Genomic DNA, 16,673 nt, shown 5'->3' with positions numbered 1-16,673 from the left:
GTATAGGTACTTACAATCATCATGACTTAATCTGATGACAATGCAATTACTAAAAATCTAGTCCAAACTTAAGGCATAGGTACTTACAATCATCATGACTTAATCTGATGACAATACAATTACTACAAATCTAGGCTTAACATAAGGTATAGGTTCTTACAAGCATCATGACTTTATCTGATGATAATACAATTACTAAAAATCTAGGTTAAACATAAGGCATATGTACTTACAATCATCATGACTAAATCTGATGACAATACAATTACTAAAAATCTAGGCTAAACATAAGGTATACGTACTTACCATCATCATGACTTAATCTGGTGACAATACAATTACTAAAAATATATGCTTATCATAAGGTATAGGTACTTACAATCATCATGACTTAATCTGATGACAATACAACTACTAAATATCTAGGCTAAACATAAGGTATAGGTACTTACAATCATCATGACTTAATCTGATGACAATATAATTACTAAAAATCTAGGCTTAACATCAGGCATAGGTACTTACACTCATCATGACTTAATCTGATGACAATACAATTACTAAAAATCTAGGCTTAACTGAAGGCATAGGTACTTATATTCATCATCAGCCAGGGGAATTACTTTAACAAGTAACAATTAAAATAACCTAGACAAGTAATGTTGAAAACGAGGCTAATTTAAATATAACTTATATAAGTTATTTTTCTGAATATTTTTTTTATCGGTGTCCAGTAATACAGATTTTCATAACTTTAAATAATTTTCACAGTCATCATGGTATTTTTCCCTTGAAATATGAAAACTGATTCTTCCGAAAAACTAATCAACTTTCTGACGCAATTATCTTTCATACCGACGCTTCTGGGTCAACGATTGGTCTCTTGGGACTATTAAATTATCATTTTCCTCTAAAATCTTGAAGGTAGACTGATACAAATAGATAGATACTTGTGAATTAATTAAGACCTGAAGTTATTTATAATTTGTAACCCAAATCAATTAAGTATGTGACTTAGATAAGTGTAAATGCTAATTGTTTTCAAAAATGTATAAAATAACTTATTCAAGGAATATTTTTGTCATTATTTTAAAAGTAACCTTTTATTTCTATACTCCTCTCAAATCTGATTAATTCTTTATTTTATGATATAAAATGTTGTTTAAAATCATGAAAAGTACATTTAGTCTATGTTTCTATTGAAAATTAAAATAACTCTATTAAGTAATCTATTATTTTTAAAAACAAAAATTACGTATATAAGTAACTAAAAAAATTAACTTGTTTAAGTAACGCCCCTGACTGATCTTGACTCAATCTGATGACAAGACAATTATTAAAAATCTAAGCTAAACATAAGGCATAGGTACTTACAATCATCATGACTTAATCTGATGACAATACAATTACTAAAAAGCTAGTCTAAACATAAGGCATAGGTACTTACAATCATCATGACTTAATCTGATGACAATACAATTACTAAAAATCTAGTCCAAACTTAAGGCATAGGTACTTACAATCATCATGACTTAATATGATGACAATACAATTACTAAAAATCTAGTCCAAACTTCAGGCATAGGAAGTTACAATCATCATGACTTAATCTGATGACATTACAATTACTAAAAATCTAGGTTAACCATAAGGCATAGGTACTTACAATTATAATGACTAAATCTGATGACGATACAATTACTAAAAATCTAGGCTAAACATAAAGTATACGTACTTACAATCATCATGACTTAATCTGATGACAATATAATTACTAAAAATATAGGCTAAACATAAGGCATAGGTACTTACAATCATCATGACTTGATATGATGACAATACAATTACTAAAAATCTAGTCCAAACTTAAGGCATAGGTACTTACAATCATCATAACTTTATCTGATGACAATACAAATACTAAAAATCTAGGTTAAACAAAAGGCATAGGTACTTACAATATTAATGACTAAATCAGATGACAATACAATTACTCACAAACCTGTTCATGGCAATTTCTTTGTTATTCAAAGAAGAATTATATTTTAAGATACCTGGACGATCCCATTTATCAAAGGATGACTATTGTTTACGTATTGTCCTTTTAACTTAAAGACTCGGTACAGGTCTTTAAGTTGGGGTTGAATTATAAAAACTCACTCATGTTCTCACTAATGAGACACGCCCAATAAATGACCAATTGGGGTCACGAAAGGAGAGAAAAATCCACCAGCCAACTTTGAATTCTTCATAGGAAATTGCTTTACATCGAAACTCTTTAGATTTTACAATATGATACACTACAAAAAGTACAATAGACCTACAAACACTGTCCAATTCATGAACGTTAATAAAACGTTCATTATTTTATTTTTGAAATAGCGTTATTTAACATGAAATATTTAAAGTTTTATATTGAATGTGAAACTAAGTGTTGTTGGCTCAGCGACGGATTGTCTTCGGACAGCCTCTATGTTAACAACTTGGTGTGATGTGTCATGACTAGTGTTTTCCTCTGGCGATTGTAGTTTCGTCTCTGTGCACGTGGTAGTTTTCTGCTTTTTGCCATACAAGATCTCTGATGACTCATTTTGTTGGAAGTTTGCTGTCCTTTTGTAACTACGAACAGCACTACTACGATGACCTAGAAAAAAATGTGTTATTTTTTAGTTAGAACTTGATATGAAAAAAAAGTGTTCACTATATATATGTAACGATTGCATATTTAGAAAAAAGGTAAAAAGAGCCTTTATCTAATCGATTATTTTTGAATTCTACGGAATGTTTTTGTTAATGTCTTCCACGCGAAAATTAACCTATTGATTCCTTTCAAAAAGTCTGTTTGGTTATCCTCATCAATTCGGAATTTGATGTAATGTCTGACAGTTGAATAGTTAATAGTTTTGTATGATGTTCGAATTGTAAGTATACATTATAATTAATAGTTGCAGGACAATTTCAAGGACCACAATTTCGTAAGAAAAACCTTATCTAGTTTATGAGGTAAAATGGTTCGACCGTCCAGGCTTTTTTTTCGTTTTCAAAGCAGCATCTAGTTATTCCGGGAGGAATTGTTATTTTTCACAGGCGGAACGGTTATTACCAACTTTTGCTAGTACGACCTATTTTTTTCGCCTTTTACCTTTATTACTGCTTTCGTTGTTCGGTTAAACTGTGGCCAAAACATTCATTTCAATCCCACCCCTGGTAATCTTAGCAATATGTTGAGCGGTTCTTCTCTTTTTTTGAATCGATAATATCGAGCTGTTTCTCTTTTGATGTATGAATATGTCAGTTCCGTAAAAGTATGTATCTAAGTACGTACCAGTTGTCTCACAAATAAGTTGTTCCTCAACTCCTGCCTGGTATAGTCGTGTTGCTGCCGAAGCCCTTAAGCTGTGGTTTGTTCGCTTGCCTTCCAGTCCAACTGCTGTACACAGTCTTTTCACAGTTTTTGCAAGGTATTATGACCTACTGGGACTTTACAAAACCACTGGTCTGTTGTAAAGTTGACAAGCGGTTTAAAATAGAATGCATCGACTTCATCTTTAGGACTGTAAATTAAAAAAAACATAATACTATAGTAAAGCAGATCAATGAGTAATTAAATAAATAAAGGATTCTTTTTAGTAAAAGTATTTGATATATTAATCGACTAGTCTTACTGTAATAAAGAGGGAGGGCCAATTTGCCGGAGATATGTTTCGTTCGTTACAAACCTGTTCACAAACCAGTGGCAAATATTTCATGCATTTTAAGGACAACTTTAACACAGATTTGTTGACTCAGATAAATTAAAGTGTTGATTCTTGTTTTGATATATACATAAAAACTAATTGTGCTATTGTATTACATGTAACATACCATAAGCGTTTGTACTTTTCAAAAAGACTTACAATACATCGGTCTGGGTATTCTATATTTTCATACGCCTTGACAGTCTTTGGTATATACTTTTTGTCTTTCATGCCTCCAGAATTTGTTTTGGATATGTCTTCTTTGTATAGAATATATCTTTTGTTTAAATCTGAATCAATGAATGGCCCAGTTATCTGTGGATTTTAGTTCAACCTCAAATTACGATGTTCTTTACCGCCACGTAATGCAAAATGTATACCATTTAAATAAACCATGGTGTCCAACAGCTTTGGGAGATTATCCGACCCTATGACTGCTCTCTCCCACAACATGTTTTCCTCAAGACTTGAAATGGGTTCTGCCCTTCTTCGACTGGCGGCACCTAACCCCTCTGCGGATCTTTTTTTCATCATGGAGTCCAGTACTTTGCGGCACTTGACATAAGTAGGTTGTGTTAGCAGATTTACGGCCGGATCATTCAATCTGATTTGTCCTTGTATAGCCACAAACAACTGGTACAAGGACGCTGATGGGTAGTCATTTCCATCGGTCTTCTTAGCTTCAGCTAGGAAATACTGCAATGCTGTGTCCCTCATGCATGGTTCCATTTCTGTGATACTCTGTGTAAGTGCTTCGACTGGGATTGGTAAATTGTCGCTAACTGGGCGAGCCCTCCTCTCCTTTTGCCAATTACTGAAAACGTTATATCCCCATTTATAATGACATCGAGTCGATTGAGGAATTGCGGACTCTATTAAATTCGAAATTTCTTCAGGGGTCACGGGTAGTTTATGTCTATACCCTGCACCATTTGCATCACTACGATTTGAGGTTGAATCAGTTTCTAAAATAAAAAAAAAAATACAATTTTATAGGTTCGTAAAAAAATGTTGTATATCATATGTCATGAAAAATCGCATTTTAACTAGTTTTTAGTTCAAAGTTCATTGTAACAGTTGAATTAGGTTTACAGAGAACCATCTAATATTAATTTTGAAATTTATTTTATTCTTGAAATACCGAATCTAACCGTGCTTTAAGATTTTTAATTTCGGGGTCTTCATATTGGTCAACATTAAGATTACAAGTGTCTAAAGTTTGACTAATTCGAAAAAAATGAATCTAAGGAGTTCTTTAATGGCTGAATACAACCGTATATTAAGGTGTTATTTTACTTTAGGACTGTTTTTTACGTTAACGCTTAAAAGGTCCAAAGCTAAACTTAATGGGGTTCATTGGTATGGCAAATCCAGCGATGTATTTAGAGTTTTGTTTTTGGGTCAAGCCCTCAAGTTCGTTCAAATTTGGATCTAAAATAAAGCTTTGTTTAATTTCAGCACAACTTGTTATCAAATTGGACCACATAGAGGTACAAAGGATCCAAGATTGAATATATTCGTTATTGTTAAAATTTTATAAAAAATATCTATCGTTTTATCCCTACCCAGGCCAGTTAACCCCTATTACTTTTCATAATGAGGACCAGTCATTGTTATTGAATCTTACGCAGCTTGATTTATTATAAGTTAACCTTTAAACTGTTTATTATTTTTTCATGCATTTGTATTGATTAAAAAAAATCAAAGTACTGAAGTACTGAACATCGGATGGCCGCAAGTTCTTGTGGATGGTCAAAAGCACTTGTCATAGAAAAAAAATCAAATCTCTATACCTGAAACTGAGGTTAATTAACAGAATTTTTTTTCTGGTACAAGTTCGTGTGTGGATAATGAATAAATGATAGGCTGGTTTGTTTTATAGTAATATACCAGTTATATGTACATTGTATATATAATTTTCATCCATTTGTATATATCATTCTATTCTACTATTGTGATAAAATTGCAGTGCAAGTGCATGGTGGACATTCTTCTGAAAAAAAAAATTCTTAAAAGATTGGCTCTGAGTAGGCGTCCTATTTTCCCGCAAAAACAATGACAGAGTTACCGGTTCTTGCCGGGATTGTCGCAAAACGTTCTTGAGATATTCTTCTGCATGCATTAACACATTTTTTCGGTACGTGTGCATAGATATTATCAATGATTTTTTGAATTATGTTATAGGGTTATTGTATGAATATTGGGGATCATTGTCCCGAGTAGAACTTTATATTGCACGAACTTGCGAGTGCAATATATGTTCTACGAGGGACAATATTCCCCAATATTCATGCAATAACCCTTTTATTGTATAGCAATATAATATTTGAAAGTAAAACTCCGTTTAAACTAAGATTTTGTCGTTGATGACGTCATGAATTTTGAAGATTTATTGCACTAGTGCAATTATATTAGAATTTATTGCACGCTAACTTTTGGTTACTTTCTGTGGGGAATATGATATTGCTATACAATAAATGTATATCTCGAACGACAAAAAATTTTCAAATTATCAATTTATGTTCTAAACCAAAATATTTTTATCAGTATTCATTGAAAATATGTATTTATAACAAACAATACGAATTGTTAGTTTGAACAAATTACTATTAGCGTATTTATCATATTTATAGATAGGTTACAATCCTAAACCAAAGTTACAGGCGCGGATCCAGAGAGGGGTTCCGGGAGTTGGAACCCCTCCTTTTTTTCGACGACCAATGCATTTCAATTGGGACATATAGTTTTTCTTGGGTTAGAAACCCCCCTTTTTAAAATGTCTAGATCCGCCCCTGAGTTACGTGAGCAAATTTATGCGATACATGTAGTTAACAAAAATACATTGGAATGACCTTAAGGTCATCTCAATGTAAAAATGCATGAATGTGTACAGTTTCTTTAATACCATTGAAACTGGCAACTGGACTAGTCCGTGTCACTTTTTTTATCAATTAAACTAAAGGTATGAAATTGTTATAAACTTCTTCTTAATTTATTGTCACAAAATGCTCCACGTGTAGAGTAGATAAAAAATATATATTGCCTATTCCGGAGAACAAATAGAAAGTTTACAAAGAGGGGCATGAAGTTTTACCTCAAGCTCGTCCGTTCGTCCGTCCGTCCGTATAAATATGCTATGAAATTTATACAAAATTCTTATTACCACGAAGCAATGATCAATTTGCATTTTGGTTGCTTCACTTATACACTGGTTCCGAGTTTTGTCCCTTTACGAAAGGACAGTAAGCAAATTGACTGGGTTTCTATATCTATTCTGGAATTTTTAAAATCTCATGATGTGTTCTCGATCCCGTATTTTGAACGGAAGGAAAAATAATAAACCAATCAAACAATCCTATATTCGCCAAAAGAAATCTACCACGGTTATTGAGAACAGAACTTTTACCAATATACTAGTAGTAAATTGATTGAATGGAAGTCTATATATTGAACAACCGTGCATATCAAAGAATGTGCATCAACTTAATTTGTGATTATCTTAATATTTATGATTTACGAGGATATGGCTGGTTGGTGGTTGCTGAACGTCCAGTGGCAAATATTTCATGCATATTCAGGACGATACGAGGATATGAGAATTCGAAGCCACTGTTCCGATTATATATATTAATATTAAAATGCAAGACTTCAGATTCAAATAAAGGTACCTGTTATTGATGAATTGTTGGAAGCATCTGTATCTGTCTTTTTCTACGGTAGTCTCCTCCTCAGACAAATTAAGAAAGTCAAGACCTTCATGGTGCGAAAAAAATCCATAATCAACCAATTCCTCGTTTTCAAAGGCCTGAGAAAATTTATTTTGTGTAAGAAAAACATCCTCATCGCCGAGATCCATAATTACAAATGCCAAAAATGCATGTTCTAGCACGGTATAAATTCACACGCTAAATCACGTGAATTTTCAAAGACTTAGTATATATGGATTGAGGTCTGATATAGGTTTTTAAATAAGGTGCAAATAAAAAAAGTACCTTCAATAGTATATTCACATCTTAAGGACGTAGCTTTTTTTCAAAATAAAAAGGTTAAACCATGTATTTTCATTATTTCTTTAATAAACATAAAACAACATTATTTTCTTAAGGAAGAAGCTTAAAATATTATAATTTCTGTACGTTGGTGTCCGTTTTTATCTATTCTTTATTTCATAATCACATATGTATTGTATTGTGAACACTTTTAATTGCCATATATAGAAAGCACTGACAAATGAATTATACTTAAATTATAGAATCGCCCGCAAAAGGGAAAGAAGGTGTTTGTATTTATTAACAATTAAGCTATTTCGGGATTTTTTTAAATGGTTTGTAAGTTAGTAAAAGTTCAATTATAAGTTAATATTGAAATTAAAAGACCTACGAACAAAAAGGGGCATTAAAATCCCCTCGCCCTTCGGGCTCTTGGATCTTAACACCCCTTTTTGTACGTAGGTCTTTTAATTTCAATATTAACTTATAATTGAACTTTTACTATTACTAAAAATCTAGGCTAAACATAAGGCATAGGCATACGTACTTACAATCATCATGACTTAATCTGATGACAATACAATTACTAAAAATCTAGGCTAAACATAAGGTATACGTACTTACAATCATCATGACTTAATCTGATGACAATATAATTACTAAAAATCTAGGCTAAATATCAGGCATAGGTACTTACACTCATCATGATTTAATCTGATGACAATACAATTACTAAAAATCTAGACTTAACAGAAGGCATAGGTACTTATAATCATCTTCAGTCAGGGGAATTACTTTAACAAGTAACAATTAAAATAACCTATACAAGTAATGTTGAAAACGAGGCTAATTTAAATATAACTTATATAAGTTATTTTTCTGAATATTATTTTTATCGGTGTCCAGTAATACAGATTTTAATAACTTTAAATAATTTTCACAGTCATCTGGGTATTTTTCCCTTGATATATGAAAACTAATTCTTCCGAAACAACTTTCTGACGCAATTATCTTTCATACCGACGCTTCTGGGTCAAAGATTGGTCTCTTGAGACTATTAAATTATCATTTTCCTCTAAAATCTTGAAGGTAGACTGATACAAATAGATAGATACTTGTGAATTTATTAAGACCTGAAGTTTTTTATAATGTGTAACCCAAATCAATTAAGTATGTGACTTAGATAAGTGTAAATGCTAATTGTTTTCAAAAATGTAGAAAATAACTTATTCAAGTAATATTTTTGTCATTATTTTAAAAGTAACCTTTTATTTCTATACTCCTCTCAAATCTGATTAATTCTTTATTTTATGATATAAAATGTTGTTTAAAATCATGAAAAGTACATTTAGTCTATGTTTCTATTGAAAATTAAAATAACTCTATTAAGTAATCTATTATTTCTAAAAACAAAAATAACGTATATAAGTAACTAATAAAAATAACTTGTTTAAGTAACGCCCCTGACTGATCATGACTTAATCTGATGAAAAGACAATTACTAAAAATCTAAGCTAAACATAAGGCATAGGTACTTACAATCATCATGACTTAATCTGATGACAATACAATTACTAAAACCGATATTATCAAGATGCTTGATTTCTTGATTGACAACATATTTGTTACGTTTGGAGGACGTGTTTTTCAACAGACTGTCGGCATCCCAATGGGAACAAACTGTGCCCCTCTACTTGCTGACTTGTTTCTTTATTATTATGAGACTGACTTCATGCAGGAACTTCTGAGGAAGAAAGATAAGAAGTTAGCAATATCCTTTAACTCTACTTTCGGCTATATAGATGACGTTCTTTCACTAAACAATTCAAAATTTGGTGACTATGTGGATCGCATCTATCCCATCGAATTGGAGATAAAGGATACTACAGATACAGTTAAGTCGGCTTCATATCTTGACTTACATCTAGAAATTGACAATGAGGGTCGATTGAAGACAAAACTTTACGACAAAAGAGATGATTTCAGCTTTCCAATTGTGAACTTTCCATTTCTAAGTAGCAACATTCCAGCAGCACCTGCATACGGGGTATATCTCTCCCAATTGATACGATATTCCCGTGCTTGCATTTCCTATCATGATTTTCTTGATAGAGGGTTACTACTCACAAGGAAGCTATTAAACCAAGAGTTCCAAATTGTGAAGTTGAAATCATCCCTTCGTAAATTTTACGGATGCCATCACGAGTTGGTTGACCGTTATGGAATAACCGTTTCACAAATGATATCGGATATGTTCCTTACGTCGTTACTACATTCCTCTTCCCTTTCATGAATTTGACCTACCGAATTAGACTATTTACCGGATTTGTAATCACATAACCAACACGACGGGTGCCGCATGTGGAGCAGGATCTGCTTACCCTTCCGGAGCACCTGAGATCACCCCTAGTTTTTGGTGGGGTTCGTATTGTTTATTCTTTAGTTTTCTATGTTGTATCATGTGTACTATTGTTTTTCTGTTTGTCTTTTTCATTTTTAGCCATGGCGTTGTCAGTTTGTTTTAGATTTACGAATTTGACTGTCCCTTTGGTGTCTTTCGTCCCTCTTTTACTAAAAAGCTAGTCTAAACATAAGACATAGGTACTTACAATCATCATGACTTAAGCTGATGACAATACAATTACTTAAAATCTAGGTTAAACATAAGGCATAGGTACTTACAATCATCATGACTTAATATGATGACAATACAATTACTAAAAATTTAGGCTAAACATAAGTCATACGTACTTACACTCATCATGACTTAATCTGATGACAATACAATTACTAAAAATCTAGGCTAAACATATGGTATAGGTACTTACAATCATCATGACTTAATCTGATGACAATACAATTACTAAAAATCTAGGCTAAACATAAGGCATAGGTACTTACAATTATCATGACTTAATCTGATGACAATACAATTACTAAATATCTAGTCTAAACATGAGGCATAGGTACTTACAATCATCATGACTTAATCTGATGACAATACAATTACTAATAATCTAGGCTAAACATAAGGCATAGGTACTTACAATTATCATGACTTAATCTGATGACAATACAATTACTAAATATCTAGTCTAAACATGAGGCATAGGTACTTACAATCATCATGACTTAATCTGATGACAATACAATTACTAATAATCTAGGCTAAACATAAGGCATAGGTACTTACAATTATCATGACTTAATCTGATGACAATACAATTACTAAATATCTAGTCTAAACATGAGGCATAGGTACTTACAATCATCATGACTTAATCTGATGACAATACAATTACTAAATATCTAGTCTAAACATGAGGCATAGGTACTTACAATCATCATGACTTAATCTGATGACAATACAATTACTAATAATCTAGGCTAAACATAAGGTATAGTTACTTACAATCATCATGACTTAATCTGATGAAAATACAATTACTAAAAATCTAGGCTTAACATAAGGTATAGTTACTTACAATCATCATGACTTAATCTGATGAAAATACAATTACTAAAAATCTAGGCTAAACATAAGGTATAGTTTCTTACAATCATCATGATTTAATTTGATGACAATATAATTACTAAAAATCTAGGCTAAACATAAGGTATAGTTACTTACAATCATCATGACATAATCTGATGAAAATACAATTTCTAAAAATCTAGCCTAAACATAAGGCATAGGTACTTACAATCATCATGACTTAATCTGATGAAAATACAATTACTAAAAATCTAGGCTAAACATGAGGTATAGTTACTTACAATCATCATGACTTAATCTGATGAAAATACAATTACTAAAAATCTAGGCTAAACATAAGGTATAGTTACTTACAATCATCATGACTTAATCTGATGAAAATACAATTGATAAAACTCTAGGCTAAACATAAGGTATAGTTACTTACAATCATCATGACTTAATCTGATGACACTACCATTACTAAAAATCTAGGCTAAACAGAAGACTTAAATATGTGTAGTTAAGGTACCCGCTAGTTAACAATGATATTGGTAACAACTACAAAGACCTGCTCACCATGTTTGCAGTCAAAATAAGAATCTTTAAAGTTATAGACGATACTAGTATTTAGGAACAGTTTTTGCATACATCCTATAGTGCATACAGCAACAATGGATTGTTTCTCGTTTGATAAGCTGGTTAAAATTAAATTTGGTCACCACCACAAAAAAAAAAACATTAAGCCTTCACGGTGTTCTAGAAATTTTCTTTTTTCCTTCAGAAAATATCTCATGTTCAACTTGTTTAATTGACCTTTTAAAGTTAATCGATGACGTCCTAGCATATATCTTGTATACTTGTGACCTATTCAATTGTCAGTGTCAAATATTAACAAAAAAGAAGTATAAACCGTAGATATATGCGAATGAATAAACCACCATGGCGAAAAACATGTCGGATAGATGTAACCGTTTATATCTACCTTTTAGATTGCCTGGTTTTATGCATCAACTAGATACTGAAAAAACTGTTATAGGTATATGTAGTTATTCAAAAAAAAATATCTATATTTTTTTTTTTGTAAAAGTTTAAATAGCATGAGTATTGTTTTGACCGAAATGTTCCTTTGGTTTGGAATTTTTATCAAAGTTTTTCTTTTATATAAGAAACTGATTATTGCGTGATGTCGAGTCGCAGTTACACAACTCTTGTTTTTCATAATCTTTATGATGATTTAGTATATTTGAATCTACAAGTCAAAGCAAAAACATCCAATTGTGATTTAAAATTTAAGCATTTTGGTATTTTATATCAATCGAAAGTCTTATACAAATACAAATTCATTATGAAATCACACGAAAGGGCATGATTCTGAACGTATATACATAACTCTAGGGTAATGCATAAAGTACCGTCAGTATTACCACGATGTATGAGATGCATGACTTCGAATCCCACCGAGTGAAAACCAAAACTCAGTTAACTTAAATTTATAGATCTAAAACTTCTTGAACTTTATTTGTGAAAAGACTTTTTCGAATTATTAGGTAGAAGACAGTCTGTCTTAAAGTTGTCACTCATCAAGACGTATAATATGCATTAAAAAGGTGATATGACAAAATGTATGATGTACAGATGGTTGCAGTCCTGTACAGCAAGTTAACTTGATAACCAGTCATTTGGACTGGTTAAAGTTAACCTGTGACCGAACTTAGGACTGCTCTGACCAGTCCTAGGACCAAAATCTAGTTAACTTGAAAAGCGGACTAGGTCCTAGGACTGGTTCTATGTCTGCCAAAAAAAAGTTAACTTGGAAACAGGTCCGCTATTGATATAAGTTAACTTCGAACCAGTCCTGTCAAAAGTTAACTTCGGAACCAGTCCTGTCATAAAGTTAACATAAGTTAACTTCGAAACCAGTCCTGCCACAAAGTTAACATAAGTTTACTTTTGTTTTGACAAATCCGATGAAAACCAGACCTGTTCCCAAGTTAACTTTTGACTGGTCTGCTCAACACTAAGTTAACTTGTAACCAGGACCGCTCTATACGATTTTTTAAAAGGCAGTGGCTATTTGACCGGCACCGGCTAAATAGCAAATTTGCTATTTGACCGGCAAAATAGCAAATTTGCTATTTAGCCGGCACTGAATAAAACTGTTCATTGTCGTGATTAGTAGATTAGTAAAAAAGCTTAATAACAATATAAAATAAGTTTATCACAATATCAAGCATTTTAAAAAAATAAACAGTACAATCAAAAATAGAACATTGAAGATAGGTTCATAAATCATGTAAATCATAAAATAATTTGTAACTTAAAAATATTAATTAAAAGCATGAAAACACATTTGTAACTTAATAATATTAATTAAAAGCATGAAAACACATTTGTATATAAATACATTACTAATATATATAAATATATTTGTTTATTAATATTTATTAAAAAGATGTCTAAATCTGTGTAAAATTTTATGGTTTAAATATCCTGCCATGCTATAAAAATAGCGTTTTGTAAAACTATGTACATATGTTCATCATAAAAAAGACAATAGTATAGATGTTTGCAACAAATTTCAAAAGGACACATGATCATTAACATTAAGAATTGTTTCAAAACCAATTCTTGCCTTTTGAAAGTTGTTTTAATCTAGCCCAAGATAAATGTTGCCACTGCCACTACACATAACACTGGCTTCCTTTGAATCTGCATCATGTGTGCATATGTCGCATATGTAGATACATGTAGGGTTCTTTTTATTCCCTTTATAAACGCTCATATTAGCTTTCCATGCATCTTTTTGACAATACTTTTTTTTTTAATACCCCACGCAACGAGTTGCGGAGGGTATAATGTTTTTGACCCGTCAGTCCGTCCGTCAGTCCTGTTTCTGGTCATCGAAACTCCTCTCAAACCACACAACAGAATTTCACGAAACCTTTTCAGATAATGAGGACATACTATGTAGTTGTGCATATCAACGGGAAATTGTGATTCAATTTTTTTCTAGGAGTTACGCCCCTTCGAACTTATTTACTTTGATGAACTACTGCAACAGTTTGTCATCGCAACTCCTCCTAAACCACACAACATAATTTCACGAAACCTTTTCAGATAATGAGGACATACTATGTAGTTGTGCATATCGATGGGAAAATGCGATTCAATTTTTTTCTAGGAGTTACGCCCCTTTGAACTTATTTACTTTAATGTACTACTGCAACAGTTTGTCATCGCAACTCCTCTCAAACCACACAACAGAATTTCACGAAACCTTTTCAGATAATGAGGACATACTATGTAGTTGTGCATATCGACGGGAAATTGCGATTAAATTTTTTTTCTTGGAGTTAAGCCCCTTTGAACTCATTTGCTTCAATGTTCTTCTGCAGCAGTTTGTCATCTCAACTCCTCTGAAACCACACAACAGCATTTAATGAAATTTTGTAGATAATGAGGACATACTATTTAGATGTGCATATTGGCAGGAAATTAAATTTTCTTATACAATTTGTTTTTCTTACACTTATTTAATTTCTCCAATGACAATGTGGGGACGTAGGGTATGTGAGCGTGCTCACTAAGGTTCTTTAATTAAATCAATGTTTACAATGTTTACAAGTGACTCCAAACAAGAGGTAGTTTCTTGTATGCTTCTTTACTCAAGCTTAGAGAAGTTAATCACGAAAATGTGTTTGTTGCATAGATTATTTGATGAAACTGGTATATTAGAAACCCAGTCATCATATGTACACCAAAAAGAGTGAGGAAAATTCTCAACGCACAAAAAACAGGGAGACACAAATTATGTTACAGCAAATTGCTAGTCTTATATCCGAAGCTACTGTCGGCGAATATCAACAGAGATTAGATGTTATTCAGGGCATTACAAATTTTTAGTGTCATGGGACGAAGTTTATGGTTCTTGAACTTCTAGAATCTGATTTTGTGGAAAGTACAAGTTTAAGTGGGAGTAAGCATGAACAAACAGACGTGCATGTTAATGAGGATATTGAAGACATCAATGATGATATAAATGTAACAGACAACAAAGAAAATGATACTGATAATGTCCATATAATCGAAAATTCACGAAAACTAGTTTAAATAAGGCTGTAAGTTTTCTCGTTTGAATTGTTTTACATTGTCATATTGGGGCCTTTTATATCTGACTATGCACTGAGTTTGGGCTGTGCTCATTGTTGAAGGCCGTACGGTGACCTATAGTGGTTAATGTCTGTGTTATTTTGGTCTCTTGTGAACAGTTGTCTCATTGGCAATCATACCACATCTAATTTCTTTTATATTCGCAAGTTTTGCCAGAAGAAGAACGATAAACCCCTCAACAAGAAGAACACCTACTGGATTCCGGTTCTTGTGGATCAAGTTTTTAGCATATATCACTTCCACCAAAGATAAAAAAAAATGTGGAAGGCCAAAAGGTTTGACCCAAACTGTCATTTGTTTTTATTTTTGATTGTACTGTATTTTTAATGCTTGATACTGTGATAAATGTATTTAAAATTACTATTAAGCCTTTTTATTCTCTACTAATCACACCAATGAACAGTTTTATTCAGTGCCGGCTAAATAGCAAATTTGCTATTTTGCCGGTGCCGGTTCTCTGTATCTGTATCTGTATATTACACAGTGCAGGATCCGATCGCGGATATATGCGCACTGGAAGGAGAGCTTGTTGGTTAGTCCAACCGTTGGAGGGCAGCCCTCAACTGTCTTTTGATATGCAGTTACATTTTGTACCTCGTCCAGATGGTTCCACTCAACTATTGTTTTTGGAAAAAAAGAATTCTTTCGAACGTCTGTTTTGCAGTCTATTAATTTATACGATCTGCTATTTCTGGTTTCTTGTCTTTCCACTATGTTTGAATATTGGAAGTCACTAAAGTTTTTTGCTTTGACTTGGCGTTTATTTTTAGTCTTTTGTAGATAATCTGTTGGATCAATAGCCGGCACCAATCCACCAACCACTTTGTAGAACATAGTCAGCCTCTGAGGTTTCCTTCGCTCTTGGAGAGGTGGTAGTTTTAGCTAAGAAAGCATATTTGTGACGCATCCGGTGTCTCTGGATTTATAGTCATGCAGAATGAAACGTGCTTCTCTTTTCTGTATACTTTCTTTTTTTTCTATTTCCCTGATGGTGAATGGGTCCCAGATGACAGCACCGTATTCTAGTACGGATCTTACCATGGCTAAGTAGGCAAAATTTTTGAACTCTTTGGGGCACTGGCGTAAATTTCTTGTCAGGAACCCTAGTATACAGCTTGCCTTGCTTGTTGTTTTCCCTATGTGGCTGGTCCATTTTAGGTCATCAGATAAGTTAAGACCTAGGTAAGGATTAGTTTGTACCTGTTGTAGTATGTGGTTGTCTAGTTGGTAGAAGTGTGTTGATTTTAGTTTGAAGCTCATTATATAGCATTTTTTGCGTTGAAGTTCATTCCCCAATTT

General features: G+C 32.5%; 1 protein-coding gene across 1 annotated transcript; it reads right to left on the bottom strand.

The window, feature by feature from the left end:
* Nucleotides 1–2,402: 2,402 nt before the first annotated feature.
* LOC134697564 (uncharacterized) lies at nt 2,403–16,281 on the bottom strand. Its single transcript, XM_063559846.1, has 3 exons — nt 16,194–16,281; nt 4,082–4,702; nt 2,403–2,644 (listed from the first exon to the last, which is right to left on the bottom strand). The coding sequence occupies exons 1-3, from the start codon at nt 16,279–16,281 to the stop codon at nt 2,403–2,405; spliced, it is 951 nt and encodes a 316-aa protein (XP_063415916.1).
* Between the last annotated feature and the right edge of the window lie 392 nt (nt 16,282–16,673).

Source organism: Mytilus trossulus, chromosome 14, assembly GCF_036588685.1.
Source record: "Mytilus trossulus isolate FHL-02 chromosome 14, PNRI_Mtr1.1.1.hap1, whole genome shotgun sequence".
NCBI classification, from domain to species: Eukaryota; Metazoa; Mollusca; class Bivalvia; order Mytilida; family Mytilidae; genus Mytilus; species Mytilus trossulus.
Note: the sequence above shows the minus strand (reverse complement) of the source record. Positions and strands in the feature narration are given on the sequence as shown.